This window comes from Rhopalosiphum padi, chromosome 1 (assembly GCF_020882245.1).
Source record: "Rhopalosiphum padi isolate XX-2018 chromosome 1, ASM2088224v1, whole genome shotgun sequence".
In the NCBI taxonomy this organism is placed as follows: domain Eukaryota; kingdom Metazoa; phylum Arthropoda; class Insecta; order Hemiptera; family Aphididae; genus Rhopalosiphum; species Rhopalosiphum padi.
In genome coordinates, this window is record NC_083597.1 from 41,632,870 (window position 1) to 41,645,353 (window position 12,484).

General features: G+C 30.4%; 1 protein-coding gene across 5 annotated transcripts; it reads right to left on the minus strand.

The window, feature by feature from the left end:
- Positions 1–60: 60 nt before the first annotated feature.
- On the minus strand, positions 61–11,808 carry LOC132918486 (uncharacterized). 5 transcript variants are annotated; one of them, XM_060979727.1, is made up of 6 exons: positions 11,424–11,807; positions 7,542–7,721; positions 7,238–7,441; positions 7,068–7,169; positions 5,604–5,776; positions 61–1,544 (listed from the first exon to the last, which is right to left on the minus strand). In XM_060979727.1, exons 4-6 carry the CDS (start codon positions 7,120–7,122, stop codon positions 1,128–1,130), a joined length of 645 nt encoding a protein of 214 aa, XP_060835710.1. In that variant the 5' UTR covers positions 7,123–7,169; positions 7,238–7,441; positions 7,542–7,721; positions 11,424–11,807; the 3' UTR covers positions 61–1,127. The 5 variants fall into 5 exon arrangements, with proteins under 5 accessions (XP_060835710.1, XP_060835711.1, XP_060835712.1 ...); XM_060979728.1 differs by having other exon boundaries at positions 7,068–7,441; positions 11,424–11,808; XM_060979729.1 differs by having other exon boundaries at positions 7,238–7,721.
- Positions 11,809–12,484: the final 676 nt, after the last annotated feature.

Sequence of the window (12,484 nt, forward strand, 5' to 3'; positions counted from 1 at the left end):
ATACACATAGTGCTAACTGCTAAGGCTAACAGAGGTAATTGATAAAAAAAAAATGTAGTATTTAATTACAATTAGAAATGTTTATTATTATACTCACAAGTTTATTTTATACTAGACATAGGTAAATGAGTGACCTATACCTAAATTTTACAAATAATTAATGATTTAAACATATTAAACATATTAAACATATTGTAGCCTGTATGCAGGTAGGTATAGGTAGTAATACACTATATTACAATACACATACAGGCAAATGTCAAAAAGTTACAATAACGAAGAACATTTGCAAAAAAGAACAAAAATAATTGATTTTCAAAAATGAAGTAGGTACAAAATAAAATATACCAAACGTTTATTTAGTGGCGTATTTACGGGGGAAAATCAGAGCAATTATCTCCCCATTGGCCCCCCATTTTTTTTTTTTTTTAGTTTATATTTATAAAATTTTAGTCGTTTTTTTTTCATTTATCAACCCGTAGACCGTAGTCCGTAAGTAATAAAATGCTGGGACGTTTGGCACCGACAATTTTAGTAATATCTTCTCCCTCAAATTAATCCTAAATACGCCACTATTATATTATTATATCATAAAATATTTTCAAGGTAGATAAGACAGATTAATACCAAATACCAATAATAATTTAGTTTTCACAGTAAATCGAAAAATATTTATCAAATTCGTATAGATATTTCATAATAATATAGAGAACAGAGGCGCTGAAAATATGTTTTATCTATGACTCGTGGTATGTTAAACTGTTATAATAGTAGAATATTATTAAATTTTATAAAGTATAAGTATAGTAGTGATCGTTAATAATTTTTTTAATAATTAAATACCTACTTAGGTAGTGTAAGTTGATTTACGGAGGCGGATAGAAATATCATTCATCGATATTTCAACGAGTTTTAGATTATTTCGGCGCCTCTAAATTTGTTTCCTAGTATACGACGATGACGTTTACACCACATAGTAATATTTTGTATACATAAATCCGTGTAGGCACCTAGATACCCCTACAGCCCTACTGTTTTTTTTAACAATATTTTAAATATTTATATTTATTATTTGTACACTATACGATAAAAAATATGTGATTATCAATGATATTTGAGAAAAAAATTTACCGACGACACACCGTGAAGTGATGACTCGACGAAAAAATTAAAAAATATTTATTGAATTTTGTGGTTATGCTAGTGTCCGACGACGAGTGGACGGGATCGGAAGTGGAAGAGGAGGTGGCGGACGGTCGTTTTGACGGCGATAACTGCAGCTGGTCGACGACAGTAGTTCTCAAAAGTAAGAACAAAAAGGCCAGACACACGACGAACGACGGAGTCGCGGACCGACGGTCGGTTCCGTTGGACACATTGCACAGCGGCGATTCGCAACACGCCTGGCACGCGTAGATCTTGATCCGTTCGCCGATCACGATGCATCCGTCTTCGCATTTGCCCGAGCAGTTGCGTTCCAGTGACCAGAGCTGTTGGCCGGAAGTGGTGCTTTCGTTGCTCGTCGTGTACGAGTATCGTTTCACCTGCAAACACAGTAGCCGCGACCGGGTTAAGTCAAATCATATTGTTCATCTAGGTATATCAGTGGCTATATTCTACAGACTACAGTATTATACCTAGTACCTACGGTTACACCTAAAACCAGTAAAACGCGAAAAACCATCTATTCTGCATATTACACTTATGGTAGAACCTATTGGTTTACCTAGGTAAACCACCGATGTGTAAATTGATCTCCCCCCCGAAGAAAAATCCTGGTTGCGCCGCTAGTTTAACCTCACCGGACTTACTATAACTACGTTAATTTTTTTTATCAGTCAGTCAGTTATAATACCTAATTATGTATCTATTAAAAAAAAAAAAAATGTTCGTTGAATTCGAAGCACCGCCTACTCAATTAATATTACAGACTATTATCGCATGCAAGAAACATTTTATTTTTTATTACTTAATTTTAAATTCTGAGTGTAAAATGTATTTATTTTATTGATTGGTGCAACGATAAGTGCTGTAATAGTGAATCTTCAGCGTAGCCTGCAAAGGGAGATTTCTGATAAAAATAATGGCATTAATGTACTTGATACTTTTAGGAAATCAAAATTGGAAATTCTCGGTACTATAAAAACGATTTTGAGTATAAATATGATATGATATAATATAATTGTATTTGTTTACAGAAAATAATTCTGAGCGGAAATGGTTTATTAGCCTATATATATCACAAAGTGATATTATATGTTTTTTTATTTGTTATAGCCATTTGTTATTTACGTTTACTGTTTAGTATTATAATTTATAGTCATTTAGTAGGTTGATATAATTTTTCTCGGGAATATGTTTTTATAATTATTACCGGTAATTTTATGATTAAACTTACTTAGTGTGCAAATCTACAATTTTTAAAATTTCTCAATACAAAAAAAAAGCCATTCTACGGATCGAGTTTTTTCGAGGACATTAAATAATGCTTAATTTGCTTATAAGTTGATCCGGCTTTGTGAATTCCTATTACCTACTCTTATACAGACGTACAGTTGTACATATTGCATGTATATAGTATTATGTATCTATATATATATATAACCTGTTACCTGTATATACTATACACAGCAAACAGTACTCGCCTTAGTCTCAGTTAATACTTAATCATTTATAAATATTATACACTCTTATTACACTCTCAGCAGTCAGCGACTCGGCGTAATAAAATACCACGTTATTCTTTAGAATTGAATACTCGAAAATCTCAATAAACAAGTTTGCAGAAAATTCGGAAACATTAAATAAATTATAATACAGTCAAACAGCGCGATTATGACGTATTACACTGTAGCATAACATACAACGTGAATGTCATGAATCGATATGTATTTACTCTTCAACGTCATTTGAAAAATTACAGTAGGTCGTAGTGTGTGTTAAATACCAACAACTGTAACCTGATTTCCAATGAAATTTCTTGCATCTTTATTAAATATCAAATATGTTTATTTGATTTATAGCTTTGTATGATTATAGTCTAATATAGACATATAGTATATACCAAAATTTTATCGACGCAATGTGAAAGTCTCATACTGAATCCAAAATAATACAGCATGTCAGCATCTAAAATATGTTTGTTTTAAGACCTCTTATCAGTCTCATAGTCTCATCTTTATATTATATAATTTATATGGTACACTCCAATCATATATTTTCCTATATTCGTGAGCTATCTGGCGTAACAGCATTATTTCGTTTTTCTTATTTACTCGAACTTGTACATTATTTTATTAGGTAGGTATAAACTTTGGTTTTCTTATTGATATATGTATAATATAATACGACTATACATTTAATAGTTATTATTTTGAGTTATTAATATTTCATAGGTCTTATATTAAAGAATAATTCCAATTGATGTATAAAATAATGAAATTTATCTATCACCGTATGCAAGCTAACTCAATCTATACGAGGTATAATTCATTTAACGTGGAACACTCATTATCTCAGAAAATACTAACGTCTTTGGAAAAAAAAATTTTAAATTGTTATAATTTATGAGTTTTAAATTTTTTAAATAATATACCTATATATTTAACACACCCATTAAAATGACCCACTCAAACCTAATGTACAGTGATAGTGTGATACCCACTCGCCTTTTATAATTATTATTACGGTCAACATAATAACGCATATAAGGATTAACCTTGTATATTATAAGTACCTTTACTTTCAGGTAAACCTTTACTACAGGTCCTAAAATTGTGTGCAGTAGCACACGCCACACACTATGTGCAGTTGCAAATTTAAAAGTGAGCAGTATTTTTTTGTATTTTATAAATTTTAATTTGATTAATATATTTTAGAATAATAAATAATTTATAGTATATAATTACAATTTTTAACCACGCCATTTATACAAATGACAGTCCTCAGTCTGTAAAAGTGGGAAGAAAAATTTTTATATGATTAATCAATTGATCAATTATTAACCAGGACGCAACTCGTAGGTACATGTCGCGAGAAAATCGCGGACGCAACTCGGATATCGCGATGTATATTATTGTATTTTGGGACGCAATTCGTATGCAGCCGACCAAATTACGGGACCTTTGGGCCAGAAGAAGAAGAACAGGGACGCTATGTAAGGAAGTCCGCGCAGCACGCGCGGCATTTTCAAGTGTACAGTAAATAGCCGTTGATTCTACAAACAGTACAAACACCTTCACGCCTCACACTTTTATACACTTATTTGTTAAACTTCAATTAGATTAAAATAAACAAACTTTTTTCAACAATTCACCTTACAACCATTTAAATCTACGACTTTGGTGAGACGGGAAATAGGTATGCTACACTGCAAGACTGTGTATAAAATAGCGAAATGCTTAATAATATTTATATTATAATATTTTTTTCTCTAACTCTCCCGTGGTCATTACCGCGACTCCATCGCATCTTGACCTATGATTACTAGTTGACTAATTATTACGAATAAGTAACTTATTTTTAAACTATTTTTGTATTCAAATATTATAACTTAATGGTGCCAGTTTCATTGTCATAGTACATTCGTATACAAATTATGTTTATGAAAAAATATGATTTTAATATTAAACTATTGTAAAACAAGTTACAATAATATTTATTTATTAATTTATTATTGTATCTACCTATCTAATTATTATTTCTGAAAATTATTATAAAATGTATAGGCAGTATTTACAGTGTAGAAAAATTATTTCAGTTAATATTTACATCCATTTTTTAAATATCATCATATTCATCTTAAATATCTTTATATCCTTAACTTTATATATTATTATTTATTACTTATTAGCATAGGCGCAAATAGGGGGGCGCTTAGAGGGTATTAACTATCAGCACCCCCATTTTAAAAGTAGCACCCTCAAATATTTTTTTTATACTATTACAATCAGTAACTATTTAACGCTATGCCTGGAAAATGAAGAGATTAAGCACCCTCAGTTTTTTTATTGAAATTGCGCCTATGCTTATTAGTTATTAGTGTTATTACGTATAAGGCGATTTCTTCGGACAGCTTTATATCTGATGTTTTTACTTATCCGAGTTGCGTGATTTTTGTGTTTAAACGCAATGTTTGGTGTGTAAATATGTACTTTTAATGGGAGAAGTCCAAAAAAATTATTAATTAAAAAGTTATTAAAAATATTAAATTTTCTGTGAAGTTTTGTAGCGAGGGGCGCTGCACGCACACATATTCTTGACCCCCCCCCCCTTCCCCGGGCCATTACTAACATTATAAATACTGCTGCGTCGACATTAATATGATGGGTTCTTTATGAAACCAAATTAATTGACATTTTCACTTGTTATTGTTAAATATTTAATAACATCGAGACTCAATAATGTAATTAATTAAAGATATTGATATTGAATATACATTAATATCGATTATGCTGATATACATATATACATTAGCAGCAGGCACCCGTATCGTAATTGTTTTTACACAGGCCACAGCTTAGTGCCGTAATTAAATTAAATTTAAAGTGATTAGAGTAATACGAGTAGGTACCATGAAATATAAATTATATAGTATAGTTTACCATGCATGTTTTTCTATCCCCTGTACATTTCGTGGAGAATCTCGAATACTCGTCCTTGTCCGTGAAATTGCTACAGCTTTTCCCGTTCACCATTGTGTTGCATTCGTAACAAAACATTAGGTTTTCTTTTTCTTGAGCAGCGTTTGTCTGGTAGATTTTTCCCGACCAGTCCACTATGACAAAAATAAATGATATTTGAAAAACATTTACAAATTTTTTCACTGATACAATATTATAATCTTTATATTTAATTACTAAAAGTGAATACTGAATAAATAGCAACAATTTATAAAATATAAAACGGTAAAATATCTTTAGAAATATTATAGACTGACAAATCGTCAGTGCGTTCTCTTATATTCGACTGATAAAAAAAATTCAGAAAATTTAGTTTGTTTAAAAGTGTATTATTTCCTGTTTGTACATTGATTGTACAGCATTGCAGACCGCCTCCGCTCAAAATTATTTATCGTTTATCTAATAACTAAAATAATTAAATGTTAATTGCCACACACTTTTTGCATGCATTGCCCAGGAAGCCACGTGTAGATTTTTCAATTTTTGTGTACACTTACATTTTTGAATTCACTATGTTTGTATAATCCTGAATTCCTGACACGGTACTGTTGATTTTAGATAAGAATACGAATATCGTGGCCCACGGCCCCTAGACCAAATTTGTATTTTTAGCGACTATGCAAACATGACTTATTCCTATAATAATTTACTTTTTATTTTGACAAATTTAAAAATGGCAAACATACAAAAAAAATACCTATATACGAATGACAATTTCATTGTGTACAAAATAATGTACACATGTAGTCAACGCGATGTTAGCAAATCCATTACAGTCACGTTCTCACAGTGTTGAGGAACATTCGACTACAACTTTACTAATATTTACAGCAGGCTGATTTTACTAGTTTTTTTTCGTAAGTTTAAAATTGCTTATACAGTTATACACATAATAATATTGTAAATTTCGAGATAAGTCTAAAAACATTTTCAGAGCTGAGTTATACATTTTCTTTTACTTACCTAGTACAACCTAATACCTTTACTTTAATTTTTATATTATAAAAGAAGTATATTGCCAGTGAATAAACTATAAGAAATTAATACAATATGATACAAAAATATTATTCAGCAAAAAGTACAAACATTTTTATTTGCAAAATTTTTTTATTCGTGAATACCTACTATAGTATACATAATATGAAGATAAAAATGCAAATATAAACAATTTTTTTTATTTCATGTTTATTTGATTCGTTTCTAAAAATGTTGGCTCTGGTTACTCGAAAATCTTAATCTTGACTTGAGTATACCTATAGGGCCTATAGTATAGGTTATATAGGTATATTATTATTTACGTAGAATTATGTATTACATTATCATATTTATCACTTTCAGATATCAATGGTACCATACTCATTATATTTTAATATCATATTTACTCACCGCAATGCGCCAATACGATCAAATTGTGAACGGCTAACAACAACTTCCATGCCATATGATAGCGTTTTTTCGTCTCCAAAGGTAAAGTTATCAACCACTCAACTATAATAATAAATACACAATTCCGAGTATTATTTTCGTCCGCGGGCGCAGGTTATAATATACGTTACATTTATTCGTTTGTATATAGTTTTGGCAGCACGGTGGTGGACGATAATGTTAACGTTTCGACGGCAACGGAAACAATAATTTTTCACTTGCACATGCCGTTTAGTTCCGTCGGATAGCGAGAAAATCGATATCCATCCCATGGCCTTTCACCGCCGGAGATCGCGTGCGTCTCGACAGCCTTGCGCAGTGTAGAGCGCGTACCGCTGCCAAAATAACGTGAACCACAGTGTCGGATTTAATAATAGCAAATGCCAACTGGTAACGGACATTTTTTTTCGCCGAAAATTTGGTTTTGGGACTCACCGAAATTGGTTAAAAATTACACCAAAAAGGTTTTGTAAAAAGTAGGTTGTTGACTTGTTGGTATAATATGTTGCGACTCGCCGACTCAGTACTAACTGATAAGTTTTGCACGTGGCTCCTTTTATATTTTTTGTTTTTGCCGACCGCCGTTTTAATCTTAAGTCTGTAATTGCATCAACGCTATGCCAACGATGGCGGTAAGCATACAAACAACATTGTTGTAAATACCTAACTACTTATATATATAATATAGGCACATAATATTATAAATAACGATAATAACATTGAAATCCAAAAAAAAAAATTGTCAAGAAATTGCTTAGTGATTGACGATATTACGATTACGAAACACACCGGTTGAGAACCACGATATCAGAAAATACTAAGTATAGTTAGTATTAATATTTTTCAAATAGTTTTGATTGTCGTTACAGGTTCGTGGATTTTTGGAAACAATACTAGCACGATTTGAATAACACACCCCAGGAATACCGAAAAATGGCAATAACATAATGTCGCTGTTTAATAATATTCGAAATAACCATTAATTATATAATATCATTAATATAATGATATAATATTTTCATTAAAATTCCACTCACATTTCGAATAATATGATCAAGTCATTAGTATTTACAAAAACAACATTCAATTTGCTAGAACAACAAGAGCGATAATCATTGTACGTGACTTCTGGACCATAAGTTCTGGTCTAGCCGATTTAACTAAAGGGGAATGAGAAAACCGTTAAATTTAATGTCTATAATCAGGAAGTCCAAGAAACAGAATAATATTTTTAGTTAAAGCGTAGCTGTTAAGTTCCAAACACCTATATATGTCTCGATGTCTCACGAGTTCTGACTGTTGTAGTGTTGTGTATTATAGGTACATTCGCGTACATTTTTTATTCTTTACATTAAATTACTTTATAGTTTATTCAATTGATGTCAATTTTCTTAATTTAATTAACCTGCACGCTATCCTGAACAACTTCATATCCAGTTCGCTTGGTTAGCACACATCAATAGATAAGGTTATAAGATAACATTTTTTTTGTAATTTAAAAAATACATACTTCCAAAAATTGCATAATCTACAAAATTAATATTTCGAATGATTAATATTGAAAATTAATATTTTAAACAAAACAACTCGATAGCTGTACTAAAAAATGATATTTTTACAATTTTTAAACGTTATAATATTATTTTACGTTATGATTTATGAATTACAACTTACATCTTTAATTTAATATTCCGAGTAATTTGATAAACACAAATTAACTTTGAACGAGTAAGTATAATGAATTATTACTTATTATCTATTAGTTATATTAATTTTATTGATATCATTTATTATATTATTAGTATTTAATTATTATAATAATATTATATATTTTTAGTTTTTACCATATTAGGCATATTATATCAACTTATACAACTCAAAATTTAATAACATCTTTCTGTAAATATCATAAAAAAGTAAAAATAAATTCAAAGTATAAATGGATATAATATCTTAAAATAATTCAAAAATGTCATCGCGTATAGAAAAATTCATAATATTATCTATAATACACGACAAACGTTTATATTTTAAATTTTCACAAATAATGTTTATAAATAATTATAACAAAATAATAGTCAATATCGTTATTTATTGTTTAAATAAGTGTAGTGATCGCTGCGCAGGATGCTGTGACCGTTTCCACTTTAATTATTTAAACAACGTAGCACGCGCGTTCCGTTCGGCTAGAGGTGACGATGAGAATAAAAGGTGATTAAAAAAAATATTAACACTAATTTGTAAACGTACAAATAGTGATAATAATTTATAGCTGCATTGCTACGTGCTCTGATCTCATACCAATAGCATAACACGCAATAAGGATATCACGACGTAGAAATAAACATTTAACATATAATTGGAAGGTATCTCAACATACAATACATACCTGGGCGGAAACGCATAAGGCCCAAGCACTACGGACAATAATAATAAAAGAGTCAAAAACACCAATGACTTTAACAAGGCCCATAGTAATATTAGTAATGAATAATGATCGGTATAGGTATTCATAATCATATTTCGAGTTCTGAGAATCTCGATCGCGGTTGACCACCCGCGCGTGGACAAGCGTCACCGGATGTCACGTATAGATTAATTATCGCACGTGCATCCTGAAATGCGTAATAGCGTGAGAACGAATGACGCACTTTGGAATAGGCCTGAAGGGACGTGGGTAGTAGGTCGGGGGACACCGACTGTATAAGTTAGCGCTAGCACCTTCACGTCAATCTACATCAGAATATTGTTAATTGGACTTTTTTCAAAGTATAGACTGTTTGCTCACTATACAGTATTAAATATTTAGTAAGTAAATATAGGACATAGTTCACTGCTATTAAAAGTTATTAATACTGGGAGTGACTATGTACTCACGGTGATATGGCTGTGACAATGTCCACGACGAGCAATAATCGATTATATAGACTATATAGAGTATAAATAGTCAATAGCTATATGAGTCTGTGACTACCTTTAGTGCTAGTTACCCGTAATTAATATTTATAAGTGTTCTATCAATGTCGAGCGGAAGCCCGATGACCTATTCTAATCTTTTTTTTACGTGAATCAGTAAAAACATGTTATTATTTCTTCTTTTGACCTTTTGACGTGTTTAAGATTTACATACGTACACCATGCGTTGATTATTAATATTTAACTTAAAAATTATTATAAATTATACGAATAGTATAATTTATAATCTATATTATGATTGTATTTTTATAGAAATATGTTTGAGATTACTACATATTATAATGAAAAATTTCGTTCAAATTGGAACAATTCAATTGATTATTGATTTGAATTTCGATGTTAAATATTTTTTTGCAAACCGATATTTTTTTTTTTTTTGTAATATAATTATTACAATAACGCACATAGTTTTGCATTTATTATCATTTTATTTTTTTCATTATTAAATTATTATCTATATTTATACATATATCATAATATGGTAAGTATTGGTAACTCATGATGTCTTTGAATTAAAATAAATGAACTTTCTATGGATACGTATTATATTTTACGCATTTATAGAAATGGGGTTTGATAAACTCTCACGTGACTAAGAACATTAAAAAAAGGCACGCGCCTGCTTAAGGGTTAATAATAATTAATTGCTAAAAATATTCTCACCTATATATTATACTTTAAATAATATTATATTGACGACTGTCTACAATATACAACAATAGTAATAATACGAATGCAAAATTAGAAAATAAACACGAATATAATATAAATGGTACACACTTTGAAGTTTGAATCACAAAAACGGAAATTTTGGTCGTGGGAAAAAATAAGTGGTGATAACGTGTTGTATCACTACTAAGTTTATAATTTATTTGTAAAAATGGTCCCAGTTTAATAAATATATTATAATAAATAATATCAAATTGAAATTATTCTTTGTGAAAATACTAAAAAGAAACGAACAAATAGATTTGTTGCCTATATACTATAGGTACCTATATATATAGTTTAAGTTTATTATTACGGTATTATAGTTAATAATATAATTTGCTTTAAACTTTTTTCTCAACTTTGTCATAAAAATAAACACTGTGAATAACCTTAGTACCTTACAATCACCTTACTCTATAGTATACCTGATTGCATATTTGTTCTGGTCGGTTTCAAACAATGTTATTCTCGGTGTATTCTTACCAGTAATGTTCTCGATAGTTCTAACCATATTAACTATTGAACTTATTTCGCTGCCTTTATTTTTTAATTTGTATTGCAATATGCAATATTTGAAAATATTTCAATGATTTTATAAGTCGTTAATTTGTTATAAATTGATTTATATACTCGATGCGACGATCACGAGACGGCAGCCGATGACCGACAGCTTCGGCCGCGGGACCTGCTGGAGAACGAAGCGACCATTCGCTTATGCACTAATGCACTATTTGTAGTGATCGCTGTGCGGGACACTGCGATATGCTCCACGTTAATTGTTTAACGACGTCGCACGTCCTTGTCGAGCTTGAAGTGGTATTGAGAAGGTAGGTTAGTTGAAATAATGAACACTTGTAAATTCTTAGTAAGTAAGTTATACTTTATTGTAATAAACAATTACTTTAGCTACTGCTAACATAAAAATACTACTACTGGGAATGATTAAGTACTCGCGGCGATGTGGCTGTGACAAAGTCCACGACGAGCAATAATCGTACATTGGGGTAAGTATAGTCAGTATAGAGTCTTGACTACCTTCTGACTACACTTGGTGCTCTACTCGTATTTATATGGTCCTATCAGTGGTGGCGTGCCCCCGCTAGCCTATTCGATTATTGTATTAATATATTTTATTCTAATTTACATGAATCGGAAAAAACATGTTGTTTTCACCTTTTTGACCTAGACTTATTTTTGTAGTCGAGTTTATGCACCGTGGGTAAATTATTAATATTTAACTCAATTTTACATATACCTATTATAGATTCTCCCTATTACTATGATTAATTTATGCTACGTTAGCATTTCTATAGAAAAGTGTTTTTGGGCTTACTACATACTGCACCAATTCGCAATCTTGTATTCTCATCTCTCCATCTAGTTTGGTGCGTTGTAATGCTGATGTTATTTTTTCGCTTCTTTTTTTAAATCACTTGTTTTTATTGTTAGTTTATGTAATTTACGAGCGTCTTTTAGATTAGAAGACACTTTCTCGTAGGGTGTCATCAATGGATGGATTCTGTAATCAAGACATTATCTACGATCTTTATTTGCCTATATATCCTTCACAAATCATCCTCCATTTTGACATGCATGTTTATTATGAAAAAGTAATTGAAGTTTGTATAATAAATATTTATTAAAATATATACAAAAAGTTAATCAGTTGTATTTAATTTAAATTATTCTGA

Coding starts and splice junctions, on each gene's coding strand:
- LOC132918486 (XM_060979728.1), bottom strand. CDS start 7,122: ATGGCATGGAAGTTGTTGTTAGCCGTTCACAATTTGATCGTATTGGCG. Junction 5,777..7,067: donor GATCGTATTGGCGCATTGCG/GTGAGTAAATAT, acceptor TTTTTGTCATAG/TGGACTGGTCGGGAAAAATC. Junction 1,545..5,603: donor GGGATAGAAAAACATGCATG/GTAAACTATACT, acceptor CTGTGTTTGCAG/GTGAAACGATACTCGTACAC.